Source organism: Oryctolagus cuniculus, chromosome 12 (genome assembly GCF_051225735.1).
Source record: "Oryctolagus cuniculus isolate XC-2025 breed Fujian yellow rabbit chromosome 12, ASM5122573v1, whole genome shotgun sequence".
NCBI lineage: Eukaryota > Metazoa > Chordata > Mammalia > Lagomorpha > Leporidae > Oryctolagus > Oryctolagus cuniculus.
This window is the reverse complement of record NC_142878.1, coordinates 8659195-8674852: the sequence shown is the minus strand read 5'-3', so window position 1 is coordinate 8674852 and position 15658 is coordinate 8659195. Positions and strand designations below refer to the sequence as shown.

Below are 15658 nucleotides of genomic sequence, written 5' to 3'. Positions count from 1 at the left end.
TCCATTCTTGTGAATTGTCCTCAGTGATTGTGTCAGGTGGCTGTGTGTGAGAGCACTGTACATATACAATGTAAACACATTCTCATTGACACATAAAGATAAAAAGCTTAACATGAGTTGTGTCTGTTTACACTTCACACAGGCAATTCTGCTCTAACAAACTGGAGTATCAGGAGTGTTTGTTATCATAACACTGTCTTTCTTTCCCCTCTCCTGATCCCTGATTTTTTTTTTTTTGGTTAGTTGCAGTCTACTGCAGGATGAGGTGTAAGGAAAACCCTGCTGCCTCCTCTTTCCTGGGTGCAGGCTGCGCTCAGAGCTGAAAGGGCTCTGCTCAGGGGTGATGGATGTGGGAGGACCACAGACTCCTGGGCAGGCCACCCTCTTGTTCTTCCACCTTGCTGTGCTTCATGCGTGGCTCCAGTGGGCTGCTTGGGGGTTTTCTGGCTGAGTGAATGTCAGATTAAGAAAGGTGTGGGGGCCAGCGTTGTGGTGTAGTGGGGAAAGCTGCTGCCTGCGACGTTGGCATCCTATATGGGGCCTTATTGAGTCCTGTAGTCTCCACTTCTGATCCAACTCCCTGCTGATGTAACTGGGAAGGCAGTGGAAGATGGCCCAAATACCTGGGCCCCTGCACTCACGAGAGAGATGTGGAAGAAGCTCCTGGCTTCAGTCTAATCAAGCCCTGGCCATTGTGGCCACTGGGGGGGAGGGTGAACCAGTGTATGGAAGATCTCTGTGTCTTTCTGCCTCTCCCTCTCTCCCTCCCTCTCTGTAATTCTGCCTTTCAAATAAGTAAAATCTTAAAAACAACAACAAATATGTGCTTGGGCCCCTGCTACTTACCACCTACATGAAGATGAGGATAGAGTTCCTGGTACCTGGCTTTGGCCTCACCCAGCCCTGACTGTTGGGCCCATTTGGGGAGTGAACCAGCAGATGGAAGATCTCTCTCTCCCTTCCTCTGTTGCTCAACCTTTCAAATACATAATGAAATATAATAATTTTTTTAAAAGAGGTTTTATCTGCACCACACTGCAGGTGCATACAGGTGGATTAAGAGGATGGTGTTAAATAAATTTGTTAAAGCATTCTTCCTGGGGCAGCGGGTGCCTGCAACAGCAGAATCAGTATCTCCTGGGCACTTAGCAGACACGTAAGATGTCGGGCCCCACCACTTGTATCTTCACAACCCCCCCTGAGGTTCTGATGTGTGCTGAGGATTTGAGTGCTGACCTGCAGGTGAGGGGAAGGCGGCCTTCTCCCTGCCTGTCTCAGTCTTCAGTCTGCCTAACAGTGTCTGCCCTGCTGAGCCCCTGGGAGTGTCCTGAACCATCACGTTTACACGGCCAGCTGCCTCCCAGGTGCCAGTGCCCCCCTGGCCCTTCCTGCAAGACCCTCTTCAGGGGTCTCCTCTGTTGTGATGGATGGGGAGGGGGCCCTGGGGCTTCTTTTTGTTCCCAGGATCCTGGCCGTTGAGCCATGAAAACTTTATTTCATTTAATTCGCCACTTGCTGGAGAGGTGGATCTCTGTCCCCCTTGTGCGGAATTCACTCGCACATCAAACCTCTCCTAACCTCTTAAATGGTTTTGACTTTCACGGAGTGAGAGTGTCTGGGGAGGGTTTCTGCTCTACTAAATTATTGATTCCTAAGAATTCATTTTAAGAGAAGTTGAGACTGTGGTGCGCCTCTGGCCGAGGCAAAATTGGCATCGTAGATAATAAACCCAGAGGTTTGGTTGCTTGGTTAGTGCTACAGGCGATGGCTGGTCCGTGGCTGTGTTTTGCCTTTATAGTTTGCCTGTATATCTGTATAAAAAGTGCGAATTATGCTTCCCGGTGCCTTTTTGTTTCCAGCTATAATCTAAAACTGCCACATATTTTTAAAGATGATTTGAAACATTTTAATTAAGTGTTTATACTTTATGGTATTCTCCCAAGGAATTATTAACAGAAGTTTAATTGATGATGTAGCTAACCTCCCCCCTCCTTGTTTATGCTGTAATACTTTGGGGCAACAGAGTGGGCGGATCTTTTCCTCAGTGTTTAGAGAGATCAAGTGACACTTATTACTGTTGACAGTGAAACCCTAGCTCTTACCCGAGTGTTCTGACAGAGCTCCTGCAGTGTAGGAAGAGACAGCCCATTTACAGGTGAAGTAACTGAGGCTTTGAGATGGGGGGCATCCCCACTGTGGGGCAGGAGCTGGTAACTTTCACTGCAGGACACCCAGCAGATTCCTCCTGCAGTACCCCAGGTTGTGTGTATGCAGAACATACGTGCATCACAGATGTGCGATCCTGTCTCCCCCACCCCGTACTCAGACACACAGTGTTGGGGGATATTCTCTGCCAAATGCTGCCCACCAGCCCCTCTCATCTTGGCAGTTTTAGGGTTTATTTTCCAAATTGTACAGTAAGTTTATGCTGTTCACCTCAGTTTTTAGAGCAGAGATTCTATATCTTGATCTTTTAAAAAATAGGTGTCTTTTCTTTTTTTCTTCTTCTTCTTCTTCTTTTTTTTTTTTTTTTTTTTTTTTTTGAGATCATTGTTCTTTTCAACTGGAAGACATATGTCAATGGTATGTCCAAGGGAAGTAAATTCTGCCCCTGGCACCTGCCTAGCACTCACACCACCTGTGTTCCACTCTTGCCTCCCGCACTCCCAGCGTCTGTTCTGGTCCTGGTGTGTGGCTTGCTGGCTTGGGGGCCAGCTCTTCCCACCTCCCGGCTGTGTCCCTTCTGCCTCCTGTTTGCCCTCACATCCACCTCCTTCCCTGATGTTTTATGAGTCAGCTTGGGATCTTGAGGTCCAAAGTTGTTTTTTTTTTTTTTTTTTTTTAATCATGCCGATACCTGTTGCTTTAAAGGGAGGGAGAGTGGCATTTTGAAATTTCCTTTGAATCATCCGTGAGTAGCAGCACAAGGTGCGTCTCCCCTTCTGCGCGCTGTGAGGCGTGTCGGATTCTGTTTCCTGGCTGTGGCTTCTGCTCTCTGAACGCTGTGCTAGCATTCACAGTCCAGCTTGGTTTCCCTTTTTTCCTGTTTCCATCACAAAGCGTCCAAGGGACCAGCAGTGTCAGTCACAGAACCCGGAACAGCTGGTCGCTGGGCCCAGCCTCGCGCTTGGTTGCTTGGGCTTGTCTTTTCTTCCGGAACGTGCGGACACTTTTTTCCTTCTTCCTTTCTTTTGTTCTATAAATGGGGGGAGAGTGTCGAGTATGGAGAAGGAGCTGCCAGTTCCAGCGCCGAGCGCGGCTTCCGTTAACTGAGCTGTGTGCCTGGCCATGGAGGAGATGCAGATGGCATAGGCGGGAGTGTCTTCCCCACGGTCTGCATTGTTGTTGGAGAGGAGACAGCACAGCTACTGAAAGTTGTCTGTCTTCATGCTCTTCTCTGGGTACAAGTGTGATTTCTTGGCAATGGTAGCAAATTAATTGTTGCCTAACACTATAATGTGGTCAAACATGGATTGAATTCATGTACTACTCTATACAAATGTGTTATTGAAGAGCAAATTCATGTACTGAATTTTCATTAGTGTAGGAGGAATAAGAATGAAGTGATGGGACTCCCCCTCCACCCCCAAAGACATAGGCCCCTTAGGGCTCAAGGATGTTGACTCAATGACCAGAGCTAGGTGAGGGGGAGATGGTCAAGTGGCAGATGGGACAATGGTGGGGAAGGAGCTAAGGGGACAGTTAGGGCCACAGGAAGCTAAGGTGTTGGGGCAGAGCTTTGAGAAGGTGATGTTAGAATCGGGATCCATATGGCAGGGGAATAGGGCAGCCGTGTGTGTGTGTGTGTGTGTGAGAGAGAGAGAGAGAGAAAGAGAGAGAGAGGGAGCCTCCAGTTAGCAGGTGTGAAGAGGACAGGAGTTTGGTAGCCACAGTGTACAATGCAGGAAGAACATACCAGGAGATGGGGGTGAGGAGGGTAGGGGGAGCTCCTGTAGGGTTTCAGTGGACTTGATGGGCTGCAGGGACACCAGCTTATGCTGGGATGTTGCTGAAATGAGCCAGGGTCCCAGTGGTGAGACATGGGTGTGGTGGAGTCCATGCTTCCTCCTGTTGGTCCTGTGATGAGTCACTGTGTACCAGCTCCTGTAGTAGGCACTGGGGGTGTAAGTGGGGCCGCCATAGAAATTTCCCATCCTCCTGGAGCTGCCTTTGTGGTGGGAGGGAGTGAGCGGGTCCTGATGGGGGCAGACACACCCTGGGAGGGAAGTGAATGGCGCCAGGAGAACAGTGAGCCAAGGGAGGAGGTTGGGTCACCCAGGGAAGAGCATCCAAGAACATTTGAGCTCCCTGGGCTTGGAGGCGGCGTTGAGGAGGTGGTGTGGGGCTGGGAGCAACAGGAGGGGCTCTGGCGTCTGGCCTGAGCATGTTGGAGGACGGGAGTGGTAGCCTGGGCGGCGGATTTGGGGCGAGGGGATGAGTGAGCAGTTGGAGGAGTGGTGGAGGCAGGTGGTAGAGGAGTCTGTGCCTTCAGCATCACCCGGGGGATGGGTGGCATGGGAGGCACTTGTGAGGGAGAAGGGGCTGGTTCTCGAGGGCAGGGAGGTGGGGAGTAGTCAGAGGGCGGGTGTGGGATCGGGAAGCCCAGAGCAGGAGGCAGTGCTGCGTGGCTCCGGGGCTCGGTCAACCTGAGGACGACCGAGTGTCCTGGGCTTTGGCATTGTTGTTGTGGCCTTGCTAAGGGCTGGTCGGTGTTGTGCTGGGGATGGAAGCTCGGAGGAGGTGGGCACAGGAGAGGACGCTGAGGCTGGGACTGTGGCTGGGGTCCTGAACGTGAGACCTTAGATGACGTCGACTCAACTTCTCCGAGTCTGTTTTCTCACCTTCAAAGTGTCGATGATGTTATCGAATGTTGGGCCTGTTGGGAGCTTCCGCACAGCTTCCGGCTCCTGGGTTTTCCGAGTGCTGGCTTTGGCCCCTCTCTCTGCCTTAGAACCACATTTCCTCTTTGGCAAAGCTTTGCCTGCTCCTCTGCCTCCTGTCCACCCCCCGCAGTCTCTGCCACTTCCCCTTGGTGCTGCCCCACCCCACAGGGCCACCCTGCCCCTTTCTCTTGTCACAGCCTTCTGTCCCGTGTCAGCTTCCAGACTCATCACCCCAAGGTCCTTACTCTGGTTCCTCTCCCACTGGGAGGGGCCTCCTTCCTTGGGGGATGAAAGCTCTCTCCCCCACATGCCACCATTCATGGCTTGGGCTCTGTTCTCTCACTCCTGACCTTCACACCTGTTCTCTCCAGAACACATCTTGCTCATCCATGCCTCTGGGCTCTGGAAAGTTCTATGCAGTTTTAAGTCCCACCTCTGGTCTGTCCTGCGTCGTTCAGTTCACATCTGGAATGGGCTTGCCGTGTGCACCCCCTGACCACTGCCTTCCTGGTGTGGTGTGTGCTCAGTGTGGGTCTCAGCTCCTGGCCTTCACTGGGACCTCCTGCGTGGCAGGGGCTGGGGGAGGGATTGGGGGATGGTGTCAGGGCACTGCTTCTGAGTGTTTCTCATGTGCCTTATGGGTCAGATGCTTCACAAATGAGTGGATTTCATGGATCACAGAACTTGACCCTGCTCAGATATATTTAAACAAACAAGCAAAGAAAACTTTACTTGTTTGAGCTTTTAAAAAAAGTTATTTGAGAGGCAGAGAGAGAGAGAGACCCAAGTACTTGTCCATTTTTATCGCAGGGAGCTGGGTTGGAAGCAGAGCAGCCGGGACTTGAACCAGTGCTCTGCTAGGGGATGCTGACGTTGTGAGTGGCAGCCTAACCTTCTGTGTCACCATGCCCATCCCTGAAAAGCTTTGACACTGCGGTTTCGGCATTATTAAATCCTTACAAAGAATCACAACCAAGGGTTCTTTTTTTTCTTTTTGGTATGTGTGTCTAGAACTTTACAAATAAAGTCTTCCAGTATTGAGGACATTTTATCAAAAACCTTTGAAATCTGCAAGTGCACTGGCCCAGCAGTTTCACTTGTAGGGGGTCATCCTAAGTAGTAGTCTTGGTTATCTGTTGAGAATGTTCACGAGAGCGCAGTTTATGATGTGTCAGATGGGAGACAGCCAAAGTGCCCGACGTAGGCAGCTGGTTAATCATGGCCATACTCCAGAATTACTGTCCCCTTAAAATGATGATACACAAGGCCGCTTACTACCTTGGTAAAATGTTCATGATAAGGGAGGGAAGTGTAAATGGTATTGTCTGGTTTCATTTACCTTGAATTATTTATGAAGAAAGAGTAATTGGTATAAGGTATCTTAGTGATTACCTTTGTAAATTAGACCGCATTGGTGACTTTTTTCCTTTTTTTTTTTGGTATCAACTTCTGTATGGGAAGCATGCTTTCCTGATTAATAGAACACATTAAAGTTGGAATTGTACTCTTTTATTCCTGAAAAGTCACTTTTTAAAATCTTTCTGTGAAGGTAGCCTTTGTACCCACATTAACGCAGCGTCGGGAAAACCACTGCCCAGTGGTGGCAGGGAACGTGGCCGCACACATCTGAGTCCCATTCCGGCCCCAATGGCTGACCTCCAGCGTTGACTTGGGCTTCTGTTTGGGCATTAGGCGCCGGAGTTGTAGGTCAGAAGGGCCGGGGAGTGTTCGTTGGTGGGGTCAGGCTGGGAGTGTTCGTTGGTGGGGTCAGACTGGCCTGGGATGCACCTTGACTTCTGTTTGTACCCAGCAGCACCTGGGCCCTAGCCGTTAGTCTGTGTGTTGGATGGGGCAGCCCTTCCCAGGCTGCAGAGTGGGTTGCACAGTGCCTGGCCCCCTGCGGGCACCTCGTGCATCGCAGCTAACTGGTCAGCTGTCCAGAGAGCAGCCTGCAGCTCGAGTGAGTCAGTGGTGAAGACCCGAGTCCTGCTTCTTTAATAATTAGAATGGAGGATTTCTGAAAAGGGGCTGGGCCGTGGGTTGGAAAGCGATCTTTACAAATGCCTCCCTTGTAACCGACCCCTGTGCCTCCCTTGTCCTGCAGTCTGCGGGCCGGGCATCGACATCCGCAATGACTTCCAGCAGCTGAAGCGCCTGGAGAACTGCACGGTGATCGAGGGCTTCCTCCACATCCTGCTCATCTCCAAGGCCGAGGACTACCGCAACTACCGCTTCCCCAAGCTCACCGTCATCACCGAGTACCTGCTGCTGTTCCGCGTGGCCGGCCTGGAGAGCCTCGGGGACCTGTTCCCCAACCTCACGGTCATCCGCGGCTGGAAGCTCTTCTACAACTATGCCCTGGTCATTTTCGAGATGACTAACCTCAAAGACATAGGGCTCTATAACCTGAGGAACATCACCCGGGGGGCCATCAGGATCGAGAAGAACGCCGACCTCTGCTACCTCTCCACGGTGGACTGGTCTCTCATCCTGGACGCCGTGTCCAACAACTACATTGTGGGGAACAAGTCCCCAAAGGAGTGCGGGGACATGTGTCCAGGGACCTTGGAGGAGAAGCCGTTGTGCGAGAAGACCGCCATCAACAACGAGTACAACTACCGCTGCTGGACCACCAACCGCTGCCAGAAAAGTAAGTGTGCCGCTGGCCGCGGCGTCCCCGAGCCGCCTCTCCTCCTCCTCCTCCTCCTCCTCCTCCTCCTCCTCCTCGCTCCCCTCCCCGGGAATGCACCCGTTTCCCCTGTTGCATTTAGGACTGGGCACGGCTGCCGAGTGCAGGAGGCTCCTGGCGGGGTCTTGGTTGGCTCTTGCTTGCATGTGGCAACTCTGCGGGTGCAGGACCGTGGTGTGACGGGAGGCCCTCCTGGCCGCCCTCAGGCTGTTCAGACCCCGTGGTAGAAATCCCCCAGCACACTTCTGGACCAGAAGTTTGCTGACCTCTGGCTTTGCATTTCTGGTGAGAAAGTGACTTGGTGCACTTGGGTGTCCCGAACTCTTGGCAGCCATGGGCCTTCCTCTGTTGCGTGGAGGACTTGTTACTGGTTTGGCGGTTTCTCCGTAGCGTGAATGGACGTGGACTGTGGTGAATAGGGAGGGAGGAAGGCGCTAATTCACGTCCGTGAAGGTGCTCCTTCCGTCTCTGTGATGGTGCTTGGGGGTACAGGTCTACTGGGGCCCGGAGCCCCAGGGGGAGGCCCCTCCGCCTGTCTCCCTAGGAGACCCAGGTGCAGGCTGTCTTTACGGGCAGCTGTGTAGCCAGGGGCCTTTTAAAACCCAGACTTCGGTTAGACTTGATTCCTGAACAGCTGTGAAAATGCCCTGAAGTCACAAGTCACCCACTGAAGGCACGGTGCCCGGGAGTCACGGGGGTGATGTGGTGGTCTTTTGAGGCTTCTTGCTTCGTTTGCAGTGAGCCGATTTCAGGATAAGGGGAAAGGCACCCTTGTCCTGATGTGATCCACCCCCTGGGAGCCGGGTTGTTTGGGACTAAAATGTGACTTTGGGCATTTGCCTAATGGCACTCAGCAGTGTTTAGGTCTGTGGGCCAGGAAGGTTCCCCTCACGGCTTGGAAGTCTGCATGTGAGCTATAAATAGCTGTTATTTCGTGACTGGCCCAGTTAAAGACCTAGCGAGCCCACATGCTGTAGTCAGGAGGAGCCAAGAAACCCTGAGTTGGTGAAGTTGGTAGGCTTGCTGGCGCTGTGGGGTGTGTAGAATCAAAGCAAAGCTGGGCCCCACGCTGGCCCTCGGTTTGTCTTGCTTCCGCCAGGGCCCACTTGGAGCACGAGGCCTCTTCTGGGACCCACCGTGCACTCGGACACTTGGTGTGTAGGTGACAATTGGATGAGGAAGGGCAGCACCCTGAGGAGCTGAGAGCGCGGTCTGGCCCCTTGTGGGAGAACCGCTGGCCAGAGTTGGAGCAGGGCACTGTGCTAGTCACCTTTGTGATCAAAACTGCGCCCTGTCCTTAGATCATACCTACTGTCTGAGGGAACCAACAAAATAGAATGTTAAAGTCGAGTTGACATTTGAAAATGTGTCCTAGGGGTGAAAGGGTCAGTGTGGGGATCATGGAGAAACGTGGGGTGGGTTTTGAGGGTCCCAAGGGAGCTGGACGAGACCGCCCTTTGAGCTGTAGTTGGACATCTTTAGATCACGCTCAGGGCAGTCGCCTGTGACCCCTTATGGTGATCAAGTGTGTGCATAACAGTGTTTTTGAAAACTCGCAAGCTGTGTGCAAAGGGAGGTGCCATTTAAAAGTCACTGGGTGGGCTGTGCCCTTGCTCAGTGATCCAGCAAGGACTTCACTCTGAGGGGTTCCCACTGTTTCCTGAGCAGCCGCTTGGCCAGGGAGCCTGGGGCGGGGGTGGGGGAGTGGGGGGGCTGAGTTCTGGGTCCACTCTAAGAGCAATGCCTGGACCTGAACAAGTGATTTAAGCTGGCTGAGCCTGGCTTCTTCATCTGCAGCACGGGACCCATCCTGCTCTCCTCATGGGGTTGTCGGAAGATTAAAAGGAGAAAGAGGGAGAGAACCGTGGGAGTGGTGGGGCTGGACTGTGGGCTCTGGTTGACGCCTGCGTCCCCTCGTCACGCCCTGCGGGCTTCTCAGCCGCTAGGCTCAGTCTTGCTGATGTGTTTGTGATTTCACAATGGAGTTCTTATTTAAAATTAATCACCACTTTGGGGAAATCATTTTCCCCTTTCCCCTTATCCTGAAAATGCAGGCATGGGTGTGCTCTCTGGGGGTTTCCTAGTTAACACTGAACTCTTTCCCTGTGTGGACTCCCATCAGACCTGCACCGTCCACTGGGGTAGCCACAAGCCACGGTCCAGAGTATTAGAATGGTGGCCTGTTGAAGTGAGACCTGTGCTAATGTAAAATACACACTGGATTTCAAAGACACAGCGTGAGAAAATCTTGTAAAATCTCTCCTTAATAATTTTTATATCAATTACCTGTTGAAATATAACATTTCAGATATATTAGATACAGCAAAATGTTTTATTAATTTCACCCTTTACGTTTTGCTTTGGAACGTGGCTAAGGGAACACTGGAAACTGCAGGTGCCCTGTGCTCTGTTCTCCCGGGGAGCACTGCTTTAGATTCCTTCTGGGCCCTGCACTCTCCCCGCCTCGTCTCTCTGACCCACCGGCTGCTGCACTTCCCCCACCTGGACACTCAGCGATCGTCCCAGGAGGCAGGTGCAGGCACTGCGTCCACACGGAAGCTCTGCCTGCAGTTCAGCACAGGCATTAAGATGGCTGGTGGGAAAGCTTAGGCTTGGAAGAACCCCAGTTGGTCTTTCCTTGACGGCTGCAGAAGCAAGAAGACCCTCCGGCCAGAAACGTCAGGTGGGGTGTGCATGCAGCTGTTGGCCCCGAGGGAGACACTCAGCTGTGGGTGCTGACGCTCGTTTTCACGTGACCCTCCCGTGGACTCTGCAGCGGCTGGCAGCGTGGTAGACTGCGCTGTGAAGGAAGCTGCCGCTTTGAGGCGTCTCTGCGCGCTCCTCTGTGTCTGCCTGCTCTCATGATTTGAGGTGGACTTAATGCAGCTTTCAGTTATTCCTGAAGCTTGCTTAGTCCTTCTGAGAATTGTGTATGGCTTGGTCCTTTCGATAAAGGAGAGAGAGAGAGAGAGAGAGAATGCACACACATGCATATCTTTCATCTGTGGGTTCATTCCCCAATTTCTTGCCATAGCTGGGGCTGGTCCAGGCTGAAGGCAGGAGCCAGGAGCCAGGAACTCCATCTTGGTCTTCACGTGAGTGGCAGGAAGCCAAGTACTTGGGCCGTCATCTGCTGCCTTCCAGATGCATTAGCAGGAAATTGGTTCAGAAGCTCAGAGCAGCCAGGACTCGAAGCAGGCCCTCCAATACGGGATGCCGGTGCCTAAGTGGTGGCTTAACCCACCGCCTGCCCCTGGCTCTCGTCTCCCATCCCCCTCCTTGGGTTCTCCTGCTGCCTTTCCCTGGTTGGTCTGTTCTGTGATGGTTGGTGGTCTCTGACTTATCTGTTTGCACTGCTTAGAGATGAGATGTTTATTTCACACTTCTGGAGGCTGGGAATCCCGGGTCCATGAGCTGGCAGATTGGGCGTCTGGCGAGGACCCACCCTCTCTGGTTCATGGACAGTGCCATGTTCCCCCGTGGCGGGAGGACTGGGAGGTTCCTCTGGGGCCTCTTTTTATAAAAGGGCTATAATCCCACCCCTGGGGGCTGCTGTGGTTTAAGGATGTCCTCCCCCGCCCCCCAGGAGTCATGTTGAGACTGGGTCCCCAGCATGTGGATGTGAGTTGGTGGATGCGAGACTTAGTAGCAGGCTGTCAGGTCACTGGGGCACTGCCCTGGGAAGGGACTGTGGCTTCCCGTCTCACCCCTAAACTCTCACCCTTGCACCTGCTCCAGCTGTGGTGTCCTTTGAGGGGACAGACTGAGGTGGGGGCCTTGACTGTGGACTCTCAACTCCCAGACTGTGAGCTGAGTACACCCCACACCACTTGTCTTCCTGAGTGGCCTGCCCCAGGTGCACGAGAGCTGCACCCTCACGGCCTGAGCACCTGCCGGAAGCCCCAGCTCCTGACAGCATCACACGGCGATTAGGTTTCAACATAAGGGTGTTCTCGTCACTTTCTTTGTTCCTGTCTCCCAGCTTCCTCATAACGGTCTCCAGCGCAGACCAGTGCTTGAGCTCTGTCCGGTGCATTCCTGTCCAGCCCACCGTGGCCATGACAGCATCGGATTTGCTTCCCTGTCTCCTCAGTGCACTTTCCCCGTTCCTTATTGATAGACAGCGCTCTGCTTCCCTTTGCTCCTTTGGTAGAAGCGTGGATGTCCCCTGGGTGCCTCCTTAGTTGGACACCATGCCCTTCTCATTCCAAATGTGGCCTCATTCCGCCTCCTAAGCCCCTGCCCGTGCCTCTCTCCCATGTCCCTTGGCACCTGCAGTTCTGCGGTAGGTCCCTGGGGGATGGGCACTTGGCATGCCACGAAAGTCCTTGGCTACGAACACCATGAACCACGCTGCCCCTGCACGCTCACCGCCCCCACTGCTCACCTGGCTGGGCTCCACCTCCCTTCTCCATCCAAGGACTCAGGCTTTGCAGGATGGTGTAGGCCTGTGTGCTAGCACTGGGCGGGGAACTCTGCCCCCTGTTTAAATGCTGCACTGTCATCCCGGGGTGCGCATGGCACCTGCTTCTCCAAGCACTCACTGTCCCCCCTCCCTACTTCCGTGAGCAGAGAGCAGGGTGTTGTGGCCGTCCTCCCTGAGCGCAGTGCTACAGTTAGGAAGTAGGGATGTTTCCCAAGCCGCCGTCGCCCACTGCTGATGAGGACATTGTCCCCAGGACTGTCTCTTGCTGGTCGTTGGCAGAGAGGATCCACCTCGAGGGGTGCCTTCTCCTTTCCTGCCTTCAGCAGAAGGTTCATGGCCAAAGGTGAAGCATGCAAACCACCTGAGAGGTTGAAACTTGGCCTTGCAGAGTGTTCCTTCCTGGGAGGGGCAGAGGGGCAACTCCTGAGTGCCTGTGGTTTCCTTGGTTTCCTGGTGGGGTTGCTTAAGTGGTGCTCAGTGCTGGCCGGCCACAGCCACGGCCACGGCCACGGCGGCGTTCTGGTTCTGGATTTCCAAGGTGCACTCTCCCTCCCAACCCCAGACCACTACCTAAGTGACACCTCACTGCTGCGCTTCCTCCCCAGGTGAGGTGTAGCTACGGTCTGCCACCAGGCCATGGCCCCTGCAGCTGCTGCCTCTCCAGATGGCTATGGACTTGCACATTTTTCAGGAAGGACTGGGAGAGAGAGAGAGAGAGAGAGAGAGAGAGAGAGAGAGAGAGAGGGAGAGGGGAATAGAGGGGGAGAGAGGGATAGAGAGAGGGAGAGGAATAGAGGGGGAGAGAGGGAGGGAGAGGGAGAGGGGGAAAGAGGGGGACAGAGAGAGGGAGAGGATTAGAGGGGGAGAGGGAGGGAGAGGGGGAGAGGATTAGAGGGGGAGAGGGAGGGAGAGGGGGAGGGGAGGGGGATAGAGAGGGAGAGGAATAGAGGGAGAGAGAGGGAGGGAGAGGGAGAGGGGAGGGGGATAGAGAGAGGGAGAGGATTAGAGGGAGAGAGGGAAGGAGAGGGAGAGGGGGAGAAGGGAGAGAGGGAGAGAGAGAAGAGTGACACAGAGGGAGGGGAGGAGTCAGTGGAGCCGGCAAGCTCCAGTTCTGTGTTGTTGGTAGGAGCTGGACCCACCGCCCTGGAAGGCCCCTGCTCTGGTCAGCTGCTCTCAGTGTGGGGGTGACCTTTATTTAGAAGGGGGTCACATGCCTCTGGGCTTCGCTTCTCTGCCTTTTATAGTCAGGCGTGGAGATCACGTTTTGTGCTCCCTGATTGTCCACGCTTGTTACCAGGATGTCCCTGTGTCTGGGACATCACTCAGCGGACTCCCTCCCTCTCCTAGGGCCTGTGCCCTGCTCCTGAAAGGCTTTGTTCGTGGCTGTCACCTAATTAAGGTGTCACTCTCACGGCCTCCTGCAGAAGATAATTGTTGAATAGGGATCTCATCTTTGGGACCAAAAAGCTTTCAGAATGGCTCTTAACAGGAGTCTGTACTTCTGAGTACTTGGAGTCTCTTGAGATCGCCCCAGCTGAGCCCACTTGTGGGATCTTCCTGGTTCTTTCCCACTCCTGAAAAGCCTCTTTCCTCTGTTGCGTTCACGTGTCTACCCAGTGTTCCTGGTCCACACACCATGTGGCCATGCATGCAGGCACTAGGTGACCTGGTCTTGGATGGCATAGCTGTTTTTTTTCTTTTAAGGTGTATTTATTTATTTGAAAGTCAGAGTTACAGAGAGGCAGAGAGAGAGGGAGAGAGGTAGAGAGGGAGGGAAGGAGGGAGGGAGGGAGGGAGGGAGGAAGGGAGAGGGAGAGGTCGAGGTCTTCCATCCGATGGTTCACTCCCCAGATGGCTGCAACAGCCAGAACTGTGCCAATCAGAAGCCAGGAGCCAGGAGCTTCTTCCAGGTCTCCCACAGGGGCACAGGGGCCCAAGGACTTGAGACATCTTCTGCTGCTTTCCCAGGCCACAGCAGAGAGCTGGATTGGAAGCAGAGCAGCTGACTTGAACCGGCGCCCAGGTCTCCCACTCGGGTGGCAGAAACAACTATTTGGGCCATCACTGTTGCTTCCCAGGGTCTGCATTAGGAGGGAGCTGGAATCAGGAGCCTCATCTGGATATCATTGCAGATACTGTAATGTGGGATGCAGGTGTTGTGATTGGCATCTTTTTTTGTTTTTCAATTGCTCCTTAATTTTTTCCCCAAAAGATGTATTTATTTATTTGAAAAGCAGAGTTAGAGATCTGTGGATCTTCCATCAGCTGGTTCACTCCCCAGATGGCTGCAACAGCCAGGGTTGGGCCAGGCTAAAGTTGGGAACCTGGAAAGCCATTGGTTTTCCCATGTGGGTGGCAGGGGCCCAAGTATTCAGACATTCTCTGTTGCTTTTCCCAGGATGCTGGGTCAGAAATGAAGTAGCCAGACTTGAACTGGTGTCCATATGGGATGCTGGCGATGCAGGTGGTGACTTAATCCACTGTACCACAACGCCGGCCCCGTTACTGGCATCTTACCTCTAAAGCTAGAAGCCCATCCCAAAGGATGTGCATTTTTCAAATGACATTTCTGGAGTCAGTGTTGTAGTGTAGCATGTAAAGTTGTGTCCCGGCGGTTCCACTTTTGATCCACCTCCCTGTGAATAGCTTGGGAAAAGCAGCAGAAGATGGCCCAAGTCTTTGAGCCCCTGCCCGCTATGTGGGAGACCCAGAAGAAGCTCCTGGCTTCAGTCTGGCCCAGCCCAGGCTTTTGTGGCTATCTGGGGAGTGAAGATGGACGATGGAAGAACTCTCTGTCTTTTAAATAAATAAATAGATCTTTTAAAATAAACAGACATTCCTGAATGGACAAGTGCCATCCTATGCAAAGGTTTAAGAACAGCTGGTGTGCTGCCCTGTGTGCCTCGGGCGTCTCCAGGTGCCAGGTCTCAGTTTCCATCAGGGACATGGGAATGATGAGGGCATCACTGGAAAGTCCCAGGCAGCGCACAGTGGGCTCTTGGTAAATGGCAGCAGTTACTGCTCTTCCATAAAAACTAAGAGCTGTATTGTGAGTCGACCTAAAATTCTCTAAGCATTAAGCTGTATTGAAAGTGTGTGTTTACTGCCATGTCTTAAGTGGTCTTTATAGCTTTTTTCTAGATTGTAAAATTTCAATTATCATAAATAGTAGGATGTAGTGTAGAAGTGGCTCTTGCTAACTTAATTGGAATTGTTCAAATTCTTGGGTCTGTCCAGATAAGCCCTATCTTTACGGAACATGGGGTGAGGGGCGTGTGTGTGTCAGGACGTCACTGGGACCTCCATAGCTACATGTAAACTCCTGTTTATTTGGGCATCAAACTCCATGGAGTTATTCTGCTTGTGAGCTTGGTCTTTGGGAGAATCTAAGAAATACCAACAGATTCTTATTTGATACTGACATGAAACATTGACTTTGTTAAGTGTGTGTGTGTGTGTGTGTCTGGTGGAGAGCATTAAAATGGTTACAGAATGGGTAGTTTTTGGTAAAGAGACCAAGGATGCGCATTTTTGTTTGTGACAACTAGAAGTTGCTGTGGTGAAGGAAGCCAGCTCCAGCTCCAGGCTGGGGCTCCCACCTGCTGCTTCCGTTCCTGGGGTCGCTGAGCTGCGTGTGCGCGTGTGTTCATGGCTGTGCGC

The 15658-nt window shown here is 52.9% G+C and overlaps 1 protein-coding gene across 3 annotated transcripts in view; it reads left to right on the top strand.

Annotated features, from left to right (window-relative positions):
• Nucleotides 1–15658, top strand: part of IGF1R (insulin like growth factor 1 receptor) — a 250880-nt gene that overhangs the window by 43670 nt on the left and 191552 nt on the right. For all 3 annotated transcript variants that reach the window (XM_008248786.4, XM_017337784.4, XM_017337786.4), the window contains exon 2: nt 6988–7533. In XM_008248786.4, the coding sequence (XP_008247008.1) occupies nt 6988–7533 (546 nt within the window). The remainder of the gene's footprint in view (nt 1–6987; nt 7534–15658) is intronic.